Source organism: Rhizophagus irregularis, chromosome 30 (genome assembly GCF_026210795.1).
Source record: "Rhizophagus irregularis chromosome 30, complete sequence".
Lineage (NCBI taxonomy): Eukaryota > Fungi > Glomeromycota > Glomeromycetes > Glomerales > Glomeraceae > Rhizophagus > Rhizophagus irregularis.
Genome location: NC_089458.1, coordinates 105072 through 123372, shown reverse-complemented (window position 1 = coordinate 123372; position 18301 = coordinate 105072). Strand labels below are relative to the sequence as shown.

General features: G+C 32.3%; 7 protein-coding genes across 7 annotated transcripts; 5 read left to right on the top strand and 2 right to left on the bottom strand.

Moving 5' to 3' along the window:
* Nucleotides 1–2475: 2475 nt before the first annotated feature.
* OCT59_021451 (uncharacterized protein) lies at nt 2476–4720 on the top strand (the record flags this gene model as incomplete). Its single annotated transcript, XM_066146533.1, has 14 exons — nt 2476–2599; nt 2877–2909; nt 2994–3034; nt 3129–3152; nt 3227–3252; nt 3743–3768; nt 3861–3896; nt 3983–4017; nt 4109–4144; nt 4228–4263; nt 4342–4377; nt 4456–4490; nt 4577–4611; nt 4689–4720. The coding sequence occupies 14 exons, from the start codon at nt 2476–2478 to the stop codon at nt 4718–4720; spliced, it is 555 nt and encodes a 184-aa protein (XP_066005660.1).
* Nucleotides 4721–6751: 2031 nt separating this feature from the next.
* On the top strand, nt 6752–7610 carry OCT59_021450 (uncharacterized protein; the record flags this gene model as incomplete). Its single annotated transcript, XM_066146532.1, has 2 exons — nt 6752–6793; nt 6876–7610. The coding sequence occupies 2 exons, from the start codon at nt 6752–6754 to the stop codon at nt 7608–7610; spliced, it is 777 nt and encodes a 258-aa protein (XP_066005659.1).
* Nucleotides 7611–9282: 1672 nt separating this feature from the next.
* Nucleotides 9283–10772, bottom strand: OCT59_021449 (uncharacterized protein; the record flags this gene model as incomplete). Its single annotated transcript, XM_066146531.1, has 10 exons — nt 9283–9334; nt 9436–9477; nt 9560–9607; nt 9687–9734; nt 9816–9863; nt 9940–9986; nt 10065–10112; nt 10181–10213; nt 10317–10331; nt 10731–10772. The coding sequence occupies 10 exons, from the start codon at nt 10770–10772 to the stop codon at nt 9283–9285; spliced, it is 423 nt and encodes a 140-aa protein (XP_066005658.1).
* Nucleotides 10773–11690: 918 nt separating this feature from the next.
* On the top strand, nt 11691–12039 carry OCT59_021448 (uncharacterized protein; the record flags this gene model as incomplete). Its single annotated transcript, XM_066146530.1, has 2 exons — nt 11691–11721; nt 11801–12039. 2 exons carry the CDS (start codon nt 11691–11693, stop codon nt 12037–12039), a joined length of 270 nt encoding a protein of 89 aa, XP_066005657.1.
* A 305-nt stretch (nt 12040–12344) lies between these two features.
* Nucleotides 12345–12716, top strand: OCT59_021447 (uncharacterized protein; the record flags this gene model as incomplete). Its single annotated transcript, XM_025331944.2, has 1 exon — nt 12345–12716. One exon carries the CDS (start codon nt 12345–12347, stop codon nt 12714–12716), a length of 372 nt encoding a protein of 123 aa, XP_025179719.2.
* A 3643-nt stretch (nt 12717–16359) lies between these two features.
* On the bottom strand, nt 16360–16629 carry OCT59_021446 (uncharacterized protein; the record flags this gene model as incomplete). Its single annotated transcript, XM_025329808.2, has 1 exon — nt 16360–16629. One exon carries the CDS (start codon nt 16627–16629, stop codon nt 16360–16362), a length of 270 nt encoding a protein of 89 aa, XP_025179721.2.
* A 651-nt stretch (nt 16630–17280) lies between these two features.
* On the top strand, nt 17281–17496 carry OCT59_021445 (uncharacterized protein; the record flags this gene model as incomplete). The annotated part of the gene is made up of 1 exon (XM_066146529.1): nt 17281–17496. One exon carries the CDS (start codon nt 17281–17283, stop codon nt 17494–17496), a length of 216 nt encoding a protein of 71 aa, XP_066005656.1.
* Between the last annotated feature and the right edge of the window lie 805 nt (nt 17497–18301).

Genomic DNA, 18301 nt, shown 5'->3' with positions numbered 1-18301 from the left:
ACAAATGTTAATGGTAACATATTATCACCAACTATTACTTAATGATAACCACTCTGCTCAATTGTCCATCATGTTTTATCTATAACGTGATGCTTACTTTTTCACCAAAACCTGTTAAGGTTGCAATTACTGGGTTGGTAATACAGTCAACTTTTTATAAATGCATGCCCACATATCCAAAGCATTTGACTCTGTAGATCTTACTATGCTTAGATTTGCACTTGAATGTCTCAAATTACTGGGTGCCATTATCAAGATCTTGCTTACCTTATTCATAAATAGAACTAATCAGGTTGTTACCACACAAGACCCACTCCTAGTTATTATATCCATATTGGAATTGACCAAGGAGCAGTTATTTCTCTGTTACTCTGGATTATATATATTGACCCATTGTTAACCACTCTTATGTCTTCCATGGTAAACCCTTATATTCTTTATAAATAAACTAGTATTCACCTGTTAACTATGTTAATAGTTAGGGGTAAATCTACATACAGTCTATATAACAATTCCATATATTTATAGTAATACACAATTCATTTCCCTTTTCGATTTTATCCTTTTTTTTAAAAAAAAAAATTTCAATTGTCTTATTTTTATAATCGGAAGTGAAAACCTTATTTTTCAAAAAGTATACTAGATAGTACTGAGCAATTTTTTGGAATAGCATTGTTACAACATTGTCTGATTTAGCAAATTTTATGAAAATTTGGGAAAATGCTACATTATATCTCAAATGTAACATTTTGTAACATTTTGTAACATTGTTATAATATTGTCATTAAAATTAAATTTTGCTTTTTTTTTGTCAAATGTTCCAATTTTCTTGCAAATGGTGCATTTTTATGAAAATTCCACATTTTACCTCAAATGTAATAACATTTCATAAAATTGTTATAATATTATCAATTAAAATTAAATTTTGCTTTTTTTTTGTCAAATGTTCCAATTTTCTTGCAAATGGTGCATTTTTATAAAAATGTCACATTTTATCTCCATTGTGACGTCATTGTAACAACATTTCATAAAATTGTTATAACATTGTCAATTAAAAACAAATTTTGTCAAATATTCTGATTTTCTGGTAAATGGTACATTTATTATGAAAATTCTATATTTTTTGTCAAATGTTGCATTTTTTTAGCAAATTTCACGTTTTTTTGGCCAAATGTTTCATATTCATCAGAATGTTAATATGTTACATTTTTTTTTGGAAAATACTCGATAATATAGCATTACACTGAAAAATGTAGCATTTCACCAAATTCCACTAAAAAGTATCACAATTATCACATTTTTGGAAAATTCCACATTACATTAAATTATACTGAAAAATGTAGCACTATACTAAATTATGTGAAATTGCACTAAAAAATATTACAATTACACTAAACAATGTAGCATTACGTTAAAAAGTATCACAATTATCATATTTTTTAGAAAATTTTGTGTTATGTAACATTATGCTAGAAAATGCGGAATTGCACTAAAAAACACGGAATTGCACTAAAAAATGTGGAATTGCACTAAAAACGTAGAATTGCACTAAAAAACACAAAAAAAATACTACAATTACACAGGATAATGTAGCATTACACTTAATTACATTAAAATTGTTAGGATAATTTTTATTTATTTGTAAAATTATGGACATTATTAAATTTATAATATTTATATTCTAACGCATTATTTAACATTAAATTCACATTGTTAATATTAACAATGTATCAACACGATGTGTTGTTTAATTTATACGAAATCTTACTACTGAAGACTCCCTCTTTTTGTCACTATAAACAGGCAGAGGGAGAAAAAATGGCTCTCTCCCTATAGGTACTTTATGGCTTCTACCTGTTTACAGAGGAGGAGCTTTTCGTAAAGTTATTAGATAGATATATATATATATATATATATAAGTATATATATACATCTATCAAAAAAATTATAATAAAAAAAAAAATTTTTTTGGGGAAAATACCCCTATTTATATAAAAATATATATTATGTGTATTACGTAATATTACTAATAATTACCATAGCAAGCGCAGCTAAAGCTGCGCCTGCTGCAGTATAGTGAAAAAAATTAAGCTTTTTTTAGTAAAAGCTTAATTTTTTCTCACGATTTTTCAATTTCTTTTGCCCTTTTCTATTCCCATTTTGTTCCCTTTCCTTTTTCTCTTTCATTTTCTCCTTCCCATTTTATTTCCCCTTTTCTCTTTCATTCTTTCTTCCCATTTTGTTCCCTTTCCTTTTCTCCTTTGTTCTTCCTTTTCATTTCATTTTTTCCCTTTTTCTTTCATTCTCCTCTTCCCCCTTCTCTTTTCCCTTTCTGGTATTGTTTTTCAGAAAAATAATGGTAAGTTTTGAAATAAAACGCTTTGAAACTTTTTAAAAATTGTGTTTTTAATTTCTTTTAAAAACTGACTCCTATACTTGTTTTTTGTAGATATTTAACATATTCGATTTCGAAAAATGAGTTTTGCCGTAAAATTCGCATTGTTGAGAAGGGTTCCAAGATATGATTTATTCATTCTTAGGTCGATACGTGGAATTCTTATGTTTAGTAGGCGAGATGAAGAAAAACCTTTAAAGAGGAGTATAGTTTATCTTTAAGTTCGGTAAACTATAAAGTTTTGAAGTATTTACTTCGATATGATAAGTTTCGAAGTGAAACACTTTCACTTCGAAACTCAATTTTTTTTTTAATTTTTTATTAGAAAACGTTTAGAAAACGTTTCCTTTATCCTTTTTGTAGGATCAGAGTGTTCAGAATATTGGGTAAGTTTTGTTTTATTATGAAACTTTTTAAAAAATCTTTTTTTAATTCTTTTTTGTAAAAAAACATTTCTAACGTTTCCTATTTTTTTATATAGATCTTTCGGTATTCGATTTTAGAAGTGGAATCAGTAAGTTTTAAAGCGAAACTTATTGATTTTTTTTTAATTTATTTTAGAAAATGTTTCTAACGCTTTCTTTCTTCTTTTTTGTAGGATTTTTAATGCTTTTAATAAAACGAGGAAATGAAATGATGGTAAGTTTTAAAGCGTTTCGCTTCAAAACTTTAAATTTTTTTTTTTACTTTTATAAAGAACATTTTTAACGATCCTTTATTTTCTTTTGTGTAGGTTTTCAGTATTCGACTTCAGAAAGTAAGGAACTGAAAGAATATTTTTTAAATTTTTTTTGTAAGGAAATGTTTCTAAGTTTCTTTTTCTTTTTGTAGGTTTCAGACGTCAGGATTAAAGCTCTGTACAAGCTGGCTCGAGCCGAACTGAGCCAAAATTCGAGCTGGCTCAGTTCAATTAGAATTTTTGAGCTTGGCTCGTGTTGAGCCAACCTCGAGCTGAGCCAAGCTGAATTTTAAGGTGGCTTGGCTCGAACTGAGCTTTTATCAAATTCTGCATATTTTTCATGATTTTTTTTAATTTTAGCCAGAATTAAGTAATTGACATGGAAATTTCCTTTTTGAATACTTGAGTAACATTACACAATCCAAAAAAAGGCAATTTTATTTCTTATCAAAAATGGAGAAATGCATTACACAGGATTTTAAAAAAGGAAATTTCCATGTCGATCACTTAATTCTGACCAAAATTAAAAATCACGTAATGCCGGCAATAATAAAGAAAAAAAGTTCTGGAGCTCACGAGCCAGCTCATAGCTCGTGAGCCAGCTCAAACGAGCTGTATCAAAGCTTTTATTATATTTTATTTGATTTTTTTTTTCTTCTATTTTGTAGGTTTCGGCTTTGCGTTGAATATATAGGTGAGTTGAGTTTCGAAGCGAAGGAATCGAAACTCTTTAAAATAAATTATTTTTTTTAAAAATTTTTTTTAATTTATTTTTTTATTTTGTAGATTTCGGCTTTCGGTTCATGGGCTTTGGATGTACAGGTGAGTTTCGAAGTAAAACTTCAAAACTTTATTAAAAAAAAATATTTTTTTTAATTTTTATTTTAATTTATTTTTCTATTTTGTAGAATTCGGCTTTCAGTTCTTGGGTTTGGATATATGGGTAAGTTTCGAAGTAAAACTTCAAAACTTTTTTAAAATAAATTATTTTTTTTAAAATTTTTTTTATTTTAATTTATTTTTCTATTTTGTAGAATTCGGCTTTAGGTTCTTGGGCTTTGGATGTACGGGTGAGTTTTGAAGTAAAACTTCAAAACTTTTAAAAAAAATATTTTTTTTAATTTTTATTTTAATTTATTTTTCTATTTTGTAGAATTCGGCTTTAAGTTCTTGGGCTTTGGATGTACGGGTGAGTTTCGAAACTTCGAAACTTTTAAAAAAAATATTTTTTTTAATTTTTATTTTAATTTATTTTTCTATTTTGTAGAATTCGGCTTTAGGTTCTTGGGCTTTGGATGTACAGGTGAGTTTCGAAACTTCGAAACTTTTAAAAAAAATATTTTTTTTAATTTTTATTTTAATTTATTTTTCTATTTTGTAGAATTCGGCTTTCGATTCTTGGGTTTGGATATATGGGTAAGTTTTGAAGTAAAACTTCAAAACTTTTTTAAAATAAATTATTTTTTTTAATTTTTATTTTAATTTATTTTTCTATTTTGTAGAATTCGGCTTTCAGTTCTTGGATTTGGATATATGGGTGAGTTTTGAAACTTCGAAACTTTAAAAAAAATATTTTTTTTAATTTTTATTTTAATTTATTTTTCTATTTTGTAGAATTCGGCTTTCAGTTCTTGGGCTTTGGATGAATGTAGATAATTTTGGATAAGTGGATGATGGTAGACGATGGTGGATGATGGATGGTGGATGATGGGTAGTAAACGATGGATGTGAACGATGATTGACAATGGTTGACAATGGTTGACAATGGATAGTGAATGGTAAATGATAAATGGTAAATGGTGGATGGTGGATGGTAGGTGTAAATAGACAGATACTGTAGATATTTGATATTTAATATGATAATTTTTAATGTGTAATTTTAATAAAGTGAAAAAATAAAATATAATTTATTGATTGTTATTGCAAAATTAAAATAAGCTAAATACATAAAAATCGTTAACAATAAGACAAAATTAGATTCAATTTCACCAACATTCGGCAATTTGAATTTGGACGAATGTCTAGTAAAAGGTTGACGAATAGTTTATTTCCGATTTTTTAATGAATTTTTGCCGATTTGTGATTGCCAAGTGTAAGGTTACTTGCCGAAATCTAGGGGTTTAGACAAGATGGCGTTTCGCCAAAAAGTGAAATTCTGCCGAAACTATATTAAAGTTATATTAAAAAACTGGCGAAACTTTGGAGAAAGGCGAAACTGCTGAAACTTATTATAAATGCCGAAACTGCCGAAATTCTGCCGAAACTATAATAAATCTATAGTAAAATTTTGACGAAACTAATCGTAGAATTTTGAGGAGGTTTAGACAAACAACCTTAGCCAAGTGGCAGGCGAACTGTGCAAATCGTCCATAATAATTTTGACAATTTTTTTGGCAATGATCGGCCGAATTTAGACCAACTTTCGTCCAATATTCGTCAATTTGAAATTTGGACGAAATGGACTATTCTGACCAGTGTGTGTCTATACAGTTAAAAGTAGTCAGAAAAAATAGGTCCTAAGGAACAGCGAGTTTGGGAATATTCATACAAAATTAATCGTCAGCCATATGATGGTCTTGGTTTTGGAGATAAAGGTGCACCAGAACTTCCACCATATAAGCCAAAAGCAGATAACAATATTCAGGAACTCTTTGATTCTATATGGCAAAACAAATAATACTTCAATTCAGATCGTTATTCAGTTAAGTCTTGACCATATTAGATGATCCCAAAGGGATTGATTCGGTTTTAGTTTTTTTTTTACTTCTTGTCCAGGTATGGTCGTAAATTCCACCAGTCGTCTTACAGATTTCGAGTATCGGAATAGGTTCCCTGCTTACAGACAGGACATATTGTTCTAGGAAGGGCATTAAAATATCTGGAACATCCTTCAGGACGCCAGCAGGACCCCGGATATCTAATATAAAGGTAATAATGGACTTTTGGCCAAAAACACCTCTTTTTGCTGAAACTCAAAAAATCGTTTTTTGTAAATATCTCAGCATCCAGTAATTCAATTTTAATGAACTTTTTTTTATTTTGTAGCCCTCATTTAGCTCTACAATTTAAAAAAAAGTTCATCAAAATTGGACCACTGGATGCCGAGATATTTACAAAAAACGATTTTTTGAGCCCCTGAAAAATGGGCCAATCTGCCAAAAGTGTGACTTATGACCTGTTTTGGAGATATCTGGGGTCCTACGCCAGCACTCTTTCCCACAACTCGAACCATCTCTCTTGATGTATTGGCAGATAAAACGACCTATACGAGGTAATTTTGAACCATCTTTCTTAATGTATTGGCAGGTTAGACGATCCATACAAGGTAATTTTGATATTAATAATCTCAAAACTTCATCTTCACTTTTATTATAGATATTCAAAAATGTGTTATGGCGGTCTAGAGTATAAGCTATATTATTATTTTTTTTCTTCCTTTAACCCTCTACTATATGGTATCCCGAAATCTATGATTGAGGGATTTTTTCGAATTGAATTTTTTCTCACATAATATAAATAGAAGAAACAACTGAAGTCTACTTATATCGACATGGCTACCAAAATGGCTACTCCAAAGACCCGAAAACCTAAAGCTAATAACTTTGTATTGGTCTTAAAGCAGTTCTTAGAAAAGCATAATTTGATGGCCGACTCCACTCTAGAATAATTAAGCGAACATGCTTCTGAACTTAATGCTTCACTTCCAGATTGGAAGGCCCGTAAGTGCGTTAAGGAAGCCCTTACAAGAGGTACTGAAAAAAGAAGTGCAAAGAGCAGATAGAGGCTCTCGTGCCATATCAGAGAAATAAGATATATTCTGTCAGGAAAAAGGCCCAAGAAGTCGCTAAAAGCGAAGATAAGTGGGATATTTTCATTAATACTTTATCTTTGGGACCAAAAGGAAATAAGGATGGAGTAATTGATGATAAGGAAATGGTTGCTTCTAGCTCAAACCAATCACGATTTTGTAAGTATTTAGCAGAGTACGAGGCCGATCGTGAACTTATTGATCGCTATGCCAAAGATTCGAAAACCACTACAGCTTCCAACAAAATCCAGCAAGAGCGGACTGAGAAGCGCTTGGCTAATCCAGATAGAACTCCAGAACATTTCACCTTTGAGAAAGTGCATAGGAGACTCCAGAATATCGATACTTCTAAAATTCCCTCTATGCAGGATCTCGCGGATGTGATAGTAATGCTAAGCATGAGGCCTGCTGAAGTATCATCTCTCCAGATTATTAATTACAAACCAGATTCTGAAGATCCGCCAGCATGGTATAAAGCTGGTTATTCTTGGTATTGCACTGGATGTCGTAAACAGAGAGATAAACCGATGCCTAGTCGCTTACTCTCTATGGAAAAAGATCCAGAACATGCTAGAGAATTACTTACCTGGATTCAAGACACTATTAAGGCTGGAAAGTTGCGTGATCCAGTTTATACTGAAACTGGAAAGAGTAATAATGTACCATTTGCCAAATTCATAAAGAGTTTAAAAACTAGAGCTCCGAACAGGTCAGCCAAATTCAGGTAACCTGACCTGACCTGACCTGAAATTCAGGTCAGGTATGAGTTTTTTAAAAAAAATTCAGGTCAGGTATGAAGATTGACCTGACCTGATTGACCTGATGACCTGAAACTATTGATTCTACTATATAATAAAAGTGAGTTGCAGTATTGCGATTCACTTTTTTATATTAATTTTATATAATAAAAGTGAGTTGCAGTATTGCGATTCACTTTTTTATATAGATTCTATATAAAAAAAGTGAGTTGCGGTATTGCGATTCACTTTTTTATATTGATTTTATATAATAAAAGTGAGTTGCGATATTGCGATTCACTTTTTTATATTAATTCTATATAAAAAAAAGTGAATCGCAATACTGCAACTCACTTTTTTTATACAAAATCAATATAAAAATGTTGAATCGCAATATTTTGAGAAAAAACGTTGCGAAAATGTTTTTTCATAATATTATATTAAAAAATGTTTTGTACCGTTTTTTTTTTGATATTTCAATAATAACGTTGCGAAAACATTTAAAAAAAACGTTTTGCAATATTTTTTTTCAATATTTTAATAAAAAACGTTGCAAAACCGTTTTTTTTCATAATCTTAATCTAAATATTTAAAAACACTGCAATCACGTGGGCGTTATGTTTAGACTACCCATAAATTAACCATTTACAATTGTGTGACCACATCATGCGCAAAAGTACTGATCTTGATATTTATGTATATATAACGCGTCAAAATAATTACGCGTTTAGTCATTTCCTTTTTCCTTTTTCTTAAAAAAAAATAAAAAAAGTGTAGTGAAAAAAATAGAACCGAAAGAAGTAAACAAAAAAAAAAGAAGAAAAGATAAAAAAGTTAGAAATAATTTAGAAAACGAAAAGAAAACAAAAAAAAAAGAAAAGGACTTACCTGTATGTGAAACCGAAATGCCAAAGTGCCAAAGTAGCCGAAGAAAGAACTGGGACCTAAGAGGAAATAAGTTAGAACGAAGTAAAAATGAAAAAGAAAACAAATATAAACAAAAAGAACCCACCTTAGAACTGAAATGTGGAACTGAATGCCAAAGCGCCAAAGTTGCCAAAAAAAGAATTAGGACCTAAGAGGAATGAAGAGTTTATTAGAACGAAAAGAACAAAAAAATGAAACAACAAAGAAATGAAAAAAAAGATATACCTTTGAACCAAAAAGCCAAAATGCTAAAGAACTGGGACCTAAGAACAGAAAAAAGTTAGAACGAAACAAGAACAAAAAGAACGAAATAAGAATGAAAAGAATGAAATAAGAATGAAAAAAACAAAATAAGAATGAAAAAAACGAAATAAGAACGAAAAGAACGAAATAAGAATAAAAAAAACGAAATAAGAACGAAAAGAACAAAATAAGAACAAAAAAACGAAATAAGAACGAAAAGAATGAAATAAGAATGAAAAGAACGAAATAAGAATGAAAAAATGAAATAAGAATGAAAAGAACGAAATAAGAACGAAAAAAACGAAATAAGAACAAAAAGAATGAAACAAGAACAAAAAGAATGAAACAAGAACAAAAAGAATGAAACAAGAACAAAAAGAACAAAATAAGAACAAAAAGAACGAAATAAGAACAAAAAGAACGAAAAAGAAAAAAAGGTTAGAACAAATGAAAAAGAACAAAAAGAAAAGCAAAAACAAAAAGAAAAAACAACTCACCCATATGTGCCATCTTCCGTTAAAGATTCGCAAATCAAGAGCCAGGACCTAAAAAGAAAGAAAAGTTAGAACAAACGAAAAAGAAGAACAAAAAAGAAAAATAAGAACAAAAAAGAAAAATAAGAACAAAAAAGAAAAAAACAACTCACCCGCGTGTGCCATCTTCTGTTAAAGATTTGCAAATTAAGAGCCTGAATTTAAAAAGAAAGAAAGATTAGAACAAACGAAAAAAAATGAAAAAAAAGCAAAAACGAAAAGAAAAAAATAACTCACCTGTGTGTGCCATCTTCCGTTAAAGATTCGCAAATCAAGAGCCAAGACCTAAAAAGAAAGAAAGGTTAAAGAACAAATGAAAAAGAACAAACAAAAAAAAGGAACAAAAAAGAAGAAAACAACTCACCTGTGTGTGCCGTCTTCCATTAAAAATTCGCAAATCAAGAGCCAAGACCTAAAAAGAAAGAAGGATTAGAACAAACGAAAAAAAAGAACAAAAAAGAGAAATAAGAACAAAAAAGAAAAAAACACTCACCTGCGTGTGCCATCTTCTGTTAAAGATTCGCAAATTAAGAGCCGGGATCTAAGAAGAAAGAAAGGTTAGAACAAATGAAAAAGAAGAATGAAAATATGAAACAAAAAAGAAGAAAACAACTCACCCGTGTGTACCATCTTCTGTTAAAGATTCGCAAATCAAGAACCAGGACTTAAAAAGAAAGAAGGGTTAGAACAAACGAAAAACAATGAAAAAGAAAAGCAAGAGCGAAAAGAAAAAACAACTCACCTGTATGTGCCGTCTTTTATTAAAGATTCGCAAATCAAGAGCTAGAACCTAAGAAGAAAGAAGGGTTAGAATGAACAAAAAAAAAAGACAAAGGAAAAAAAAAGAAAAGAACACACCTTGGAAGAGCTGAAATGCCGAAGAGCCAAGTCCTAAAAAGAAAAGAAGCTTTCCATTAAAGATCCAAGCCGAAACCTAAGAAGAAAGTGGAGTTAGAATGAATGGAAATGGGAAGGAAAAAGTAAAAAGACGCACCTTAGAACCAGAGAGCTGAAATAATCAATAAGGAAAATAGTCTAAAAGTCTCCAAAGGGCGCTAAAAAAAAAGACAATAAAGAACGTTAAAAAACGTTCTTAAACGAAATTAATGAAAAAATAAAAAAAACCTTCCTATCTTTTCATTTTTAGAGGTCCGATTTCGTCTTTAGGGGCATTCCTACGAGAATTAACCAAATGAACGTTAAAAAACGTTCCTAAACAAATTAAAAAAATATTTTTTTTTAAAAAAATAGATATATCGATAATCTAAATTATAATAAACCACCAATAAAAAAAATTCTAACTTATCATGTGATAGGTTGAAGGGCGGTGAATATATAGTTAGACTGGATTTACAGGTAAATAGGAGAAAAGGTTTTCTTTAATAAATAACAACTAATATTATATTACTTTTGAAATCAGATCAAGGCGGGCCAATTTTTTATAAGTCATTTGTTTGGAACTTTAGGTGGTGGGTTTTGGAATAATATTATAAACATTGCAAAATAGAAACCGATTTTTTACCTTTGCTATTTTTTTGTATTTTACATATACTACTAATAATGCATAACAAAAAATTTTTTTAAAATAAAATAATAAATATAAACAAATTTTTTTTTTGAATAAAGTATTAGTTGGGGAATGTGAAATTCAAAAAATGGAGTTTTTTATTATCATTGATTTTCATTATATTTGAATTGGCAATTAACAGTTAACGTAGTTAACAGGTGAATACTAGTATTATATTAAAAAAAAAGTTTTGTACCAGTTTTTTTCAATACTTTAATAAAAATAGTCCTGAAATTTTTCTTTCAGGTTTCAGGTCAGGTACAGACAACCTGATATAACCTGACCGACCTGGACCTGAAAAAAAATTTCAGGTCAGGTTTATCAATTAACTTGACCTGACCTGACCCATTCGATCGGGCTATTAAAAACTAATCAGGGACGAAGATGAGATTACCCCTGAGGTTCTAAGAAAATAGGAGCTAAACACGCCGATGGTTCAGTGCGCCCAAATCCCTATTCCTCCTCTAACATCTCAACCATTTTTCAGAAATCGCAATAAGACATAAAATTAACCGTCTTGATGCAGGAAAAAATTACGCTTTAGGTGATCCAAAATCGAAGAAGGAGCCCAAATCTGAACCAGAGACAGGTGATGGTCCAAAACCCTAAACACAGGCTTCTTCACCTACATCTCAGTCTAGAAATAATGATCCAAAAAAGTCTCAGACTATGGATATGGATTCAATGTTAGCAGAAATTGATGCAATGTTAGCTGAAATTTGGAAATAGACGAGCCATACACAGCGCTTTTGGCCAGATTGTGCGATAAATATTCAGTTTATTTTTTTCAGATATATAAAAATGTTAAGAAGTGATATAGATGAAATGCCAGGTTGATTAATCAGCCCTCCCTTATTTCTCATATTTGTTCAGAAAAAGAATAGATTAATTGAATCGGATAAACTATCTAGTAATAGCTAAGAAATCAAAGAATAATCGACGTAAGACCACAGGTAAATTTACTACTAATCCCACACAATATTTGCCCCTATGCAATCCAGCCAAATATGAGCACACATATGATAGGACAACCGGCTTTATCACTGTCAAGAATAAAAGACAGGATAGGATTATAGGCGTGTTTGATTATCCCGAGCTATGTGAATATCTGGAGTCAGGTGCTCAACGAAGCGCTTTAACGGCTCATTAATAATATTTTTTTGATTAAAAACTCCCTCAAATAAATTCTTCGGGATGGAAAACATTCACCCTGCAGATCGGTAGATCAAAGGGGCGGGGTTGCGCCTGAATTTTGATAAGAAGTCTATATAATTGGTCTTAAATTAACATTGAATATATAGATTGGCATGAGAGCTTGAGTTTGCGCAAAAAGATGATTGTTCTTCTAAGCCAGCCAGTCCGGAGCAGTGATCACCAGCTCAGAAGAATTTGCTGAGCTATGCATGCTAACCAGTACTTTATTTTTTTATTAAGTATAATTGCTCTATTAGCAAAATGTCAGATGACGAGACAGATGAAGACTACAATGAATTTATCAAAGAATATGGATTGAGGTATGAATGGGATAATGAAGGAAATCCTGAATTTATACCAGAGTGGCAAGACTGGAAAGATCTATTTTGCGAAATCAAAATTTATTGGAAGACAAAGGCAGTCAGGCATTGGGGGGAGAAAATATTTAAACGATTTGTATATAGTCTGCCCAGTGTAAGAAATCCAACATCACTATTCCATGTACTCTTACAATCTGATGCTATTTATCTTCCACAAATATTGAGCCTAATAGGATTGCCATATTATCCGCTTGAACTTCGATCAGAAATATGGCCAAATGGTATAGATACGGATGAGATTAGGGGGTCCTAAAGGGATCGGATAGATAACAATGCAAATGAGGTTGATAAGCTCCGATGTGGGCTATTGCTTCAAGACAAAGACTCAATAGTGGATTATTATTCAAAGATAAAGAGATGTAATAATATTATCAATCTCTGTAAAAGTCATCTCGAAGGCGTATTCTTTGATGGACTGACAACAGAGAATAAAAAAACATATCACAGAATCTGGATTTTATCATGTTCATGATCTTGATAAAGTGGTAGAAATGCTTATTCAGACGGAAAGGGGAAATGCACCTGATTTTATTACTGTGCCTGATTTTACTACTGCATTTAGTGATTATCTTAGACAGGCTAGCAATGTTCAGATTTCGACCTAATCTGGGTTCTCTAATAATAATCTTATTTCTGCTTTTCTTAATCTGGAATTAACAAGACCCTCTATGGCGGGGTGGTACACTACCGATCTAGCTAATCCAGAGTAGTGATCGCCAGCTCAGAAGAATTTGCTGAGCTACTCCCGTGCGACAGAAAAATAAGTGGATCACCAGACAGGTTTGTGCGACATATTAATTTACGCATATATCAAAGAAAATATTAGCTAACCAATACCCTATTTTTTCCCGAACAAACATGAGAAAAATGTAAAAGGAGGTCTAGTTGCAACATAGGACTACTATAAAAGTAGATATTGACGTCAAAACCATATGTTATGAAAGGCTGAGGGAGTCAGAATTTTGGGATCTCCAGGCGTAAAACCAACTATGTCTTTCCAGTAGATCTACATATAAAAAGGTATGATTGGGTTATTTACATATGCTTTCGCCAGAACTTTTGGCATCGACAACAATACTAATTACGCCTCAATACCTCCTTATTTTTTCCCACAAGATATAAAGCTGTAATGGTATGTAGAAGTTCATGAACTTTCCCGTAAAAATTTTCCCAGAGAAAATAATGCAAAATAAGGTATGTATATGCCAAAAGTTTTGTATACATACAAAGCGAAAAGTTACTGCAATAGACCACGAATTTAGGAAAGTAAGAAGTAGCACTTTCACTTGCTTTGTTCGTAATAAGAGAACAAAGATATTTTCAATGTAACAATTAATGAGAATTTGACTGTTAATGAGCTGGAAGCTAAGATTAAAACTGACTATTCGGCAAGATTTAAAAGAAATAAACATCGAACTATATAGGAAAGATTTCTTTCAAAAAAATATTGCTTTAATTTCTACTGTTAATAGCGATATACCTGAAAAAAGATAAGGGGTATGGATGGATCCGCAAAAAAAAATTTCTCAATGTTTTTCCTTGGAGGAAGAAAACTCTGTATCACCTTTTCCTCTAGAAAAAGGTAAAATAAGACCTATTAACATCATCATATACCTTCAGGTTGAGTTGGAAAAAAAGCCCCCCTTGGATATTGGGCTTTAGCGAATCAGAAAGTAAACTTCTGAGGAGAATTTTACCAATATACCATTATCATTGATCTATTTTTTATCTATATTAGTATCATGCCGGTTCTGGCTGTAGTGCTATAGTCACAATTTTATGTATTGTAGGCCAGGTTCTGGCAACGTTTTATTTCATAAATAAAGTATTATCTTATCGAACGTATATGAGAAACGGGTCACGTGTAATAATGCAATGCCTGTGCTACATAAAAACCTATATTAACACTTGCGTTCCCACTAGAAATAAAAACTATATTTTCCTCTGGACGTAACACTATTTTTTTACCGAGCCAAATATCCCTATAAAAACGTAACGCTATGTCTGAAACTAGTACACCTTATACTCCAGCAGTCCAGCTTCCACCTCCACTACTGTTGCTAGAAATAAGACGGTCTCGCTGGCAGACGAAATTAAAAAATATGACACAGCCAAGCTTATAGATTTCTTGCGTGGAGAAAAGGACTTAGCTTGACGATGATGACTTAGAAATAATTCGCAAAGAAAAAGTTAATAGCCGTGCCTTCCTCAAGACGAGTAAGGAAGAGTTCCAGGGTTTAAGTTTGGGATTTGAACCTGCAAAAAATCTTGTGAACGCGAGATGTAAGGAGAAAAAGAAGCGTGCGTTTCATAAATACCGCAGTTTGAAGAAGGTGTTGGCGAAATATGGCATCGATAGTAACGGAATAGGCACTATTCATCAATTTCCACCGGTAAGTTTATTAAGCACTACATAGTCTTAGAATTTAGCCAAAGGCGCTAAAGGTATATGCAAATTCTAAGCTCCAATACGAACCATAGCCACCAGAGCTTGGCTCGAGTCAGGATGAGTCAACTCGAGTAAAACGAGTCAAGAATTTTTTTGACTCGAAAAGAGCTCGATCGGGGCTCGAGTTAATTTGAAGTCAAAAGTGCGGGCTAAAAAACTTATCCATAATTTTACCTAGACCGTTATGGTCATAGTGCCAGCAGGAATTACAATAGGGTTCAGCCGGCACTATAAACCACGTGATCTCGGTTGACTCGAGTCAAGAATTTCTGACTCGAGTGCGAGTTCAACTCGAGTCAGCTCGAGTTACGTAGTGCGAGTCCAAGCTATAAGCCAACCTCGCTGAAGACAATGATGAAGAATTGGTTCGGTGTATAAAGGAAATAAAGCGTAGGTTAGGAAATATGGAAAGCATACTTGCCGATAGTAATGAAGCCATGCGTTGTGAATATATTTCGGCCATTCTTTACACTTTGCTCTATATCGTCAAAAGAATAACAGATAAAGAGCTTACCTTAGCTCCTCAACTTGAAATCATTGGAGAAGAAAGTACTGGCTGGGTCAACTACGCAATCAAAGCCTTCGAGGAACTTCTTTGCATCATGGAAGGGAAGCTACATCAAGTGGTTATGGGTTTCGCTCAGAATCTAGTCCAGTGTAAAAGCGCTCTACAAGTTAATAAAAAGAATAGGAAACGTAAATCAGGCGAAACGTTCGAAGAAGACTTTGACTATATCTACGGAATCGTTACAACAGCCTCGGAATGGTATTTTATTCTTTTTGCCTCAGATGGGATATCAAGCACGAGCAAGGATCCCCTCAATATTCGTTTTTCAGAATCTGCTTTGAAGGAAGGATTGGATGAAGAAAAAGATTTGTGTAAAAATGTGAAGCGGGTTATGAAGGTCATTGTTGGACTGTTAAAGGATAGGTTGGAGTATATGGATGAAGAACCCGATAGGAAGAAAGCTAGAATAGAGGGTTACCGTTTGAAAAAATAATCATGTATAGGACACTAGCATAGACATCATGTATCCAAGTCCCGAACCTTTGTATTTATTTTTGCATTTATTAATAAAAAAAATGAATTTTGCAGGCATATATGATATGTGAAAAAAATATAGTCATGGAACTGCCATTCCAAGCTATAAACAAATTTGTATTGTAATCGAATTTTGCAAGTAGTGTGACAAAGCTAATACGTACTCTATTTCTAAAACATACGCTTTTGTGAATGTGTCGTATAATGCATTCGGTTTATATCTTGAAAGTACTAAATTTGGGTGATGGAGGAATTTTTTAAGTACGTCATCCCTCCAAGCTTTCGTCTCTTGCTCCCAAGTTATTCCTATTAACGTAGTTAAGTTGTCCTGGAATAGTTCGATTTGTATTAGATTCGAAGAGTAGATCGTTTATTTTTTTCGAGGATGAATAAGCTAATTCTCCTCTAAACAGCAGATTCGCTAATAGGAAAGTTTTTACAAATATCCGCTCTACTCGCTAAGATTGATAAAGGCGGAATTAGAGCTGGGTGGTAGAAGTCGGCTAAGGGATCCAGCTCAAATTCACCTACATATATAATTCCAATGTCTTCTAAATAATCTGAGAGTCTATCAACATATTTATAGCCTTCACGAATCAACTTCTGGAATAGCTTTCTGTTTGGATCGATCCATCGGCCGGTTAGAATGTTGAGTACTGTTTTTTCCAAGTCCATAGATGATATGATTTATGCTGTTGTATATGATTGATCATTTATGATATACTTTTTCCACCACAGTTCAATTCGGATTTTTTTATAATTTGAAATCAGATTTTTATAATGGAAGTGAAGAAAGAATATAATCTAAATACTTTAGATGGATCATATAACCTGTCTCCATATCAAAAGAGATGGGAGCGCTTGTGGCTGAGTCTGCACCTGCTTGGCAGGATGTTCGCTTCACTGGAAATCGGGTGCAAATAATATGCTAAAATTTCCATGTAGAATATGCAATAAACTTACATTATCTTATACGGGCTATTGCTCCAAGCATGCCAAAAAAATTTATCGTCGTCTTGAAAGGGAAAGGCAACTAGAGTCTTATTACAGCCGAAAGGGATGTATTACTCCAGAGTACTAACTGGTGCTGTCTTAAACATTTGTCCCAAACTATGTATTTATTTTTTTGCATGTAATAATAAAAAATTTCTTGGCAAAACCGTGAACAATGTTAAATTGCGAAAATGGTCTACATATTTTTCTGATTTTGAATACTAGCATTATAGAGCATTAAAATATTATCGTGTCATCTGAACTTGATTCGTTAAGACAACGCATTATTGAGCGAGTGAGAATGCTGAGGTTAAGGCCAAATATATCGAGGTTATGGATGAGAATGCAGAGGTCAAGGCTAAGAATGCAAAGTTAAGGTGCGCTTTGGAAGAATATGAAGCTAGATTCACGAGATTAGAGCAGAGAGATAAAGAAAAGACCAACCTTATTTCCAAAATGGATGATGATGATATTAAGGAAATCAAACAATTATTGGCTAATGCCAGCTCTGTCGAGAACCCAACAATGTTGTTCGCCTGGGTAAACTAGAAAAGATGGCGAAATCATCAAATACATCTGATAGCACATTTAATTCTAATGTATGCAAACCTATTCGCACAGAAACTAAGTCATTGGAGGTTAAAGAGACAGATGATTTCTTCGATGAGGTACATAAGAAAAGGGTTAGTGATGAGATAAGGCAACGTAACAAAGAAAAGAAAATTCAGTGTGAGTCAACTGTCTTCGGACTTATCATGTGTTACAGAAACCTACAGAAATGTGATGAAAATGAAAGTAACACAAAAACCGTGAACATTGTTCACAATTAAGAAAAAATTTCATTGGAAGACTCTGTGCAAAAAATGCCTGAAAGACTTAATGAGGATGTTTTCCAGAGAGAATTAGTCAGAACTTATGCTGAAATTGTACGGACTTCAGCTAGTCGAAAAAGGAACATTCGGCCTTAATACAATTCGGCCTATATTCGACTAAAATTAAAAAATTCGACTTCAATTAGTAATGATCTACGATTAGACATATATTCAACCTTGTTGAATAAACGTTACGCGTTATGCGTTACGCGTATTAAAAGTTTAAAAAAGGATCATCTTATTGCATTCTTTTTTAAACTTTTTTTAATTTTCTTTCTTCCCCTTCCCCTTTCCCTTCGTTCCTCTTTCCCTCCTTTTACTTCCCTTCGTCCCTTTACTTTTCTTATCCTTTTCCCCTTTCCCCTTTCCCTTCGTCCCTCAGTTTTTTTTCTTTTGTAGGTCCAAGACGCCCATTTAGAAGGCCGGACTCCTATTTCGAAGGTATATATATACCTTCAAATTTTATTTTGTTGTTTTTTAAC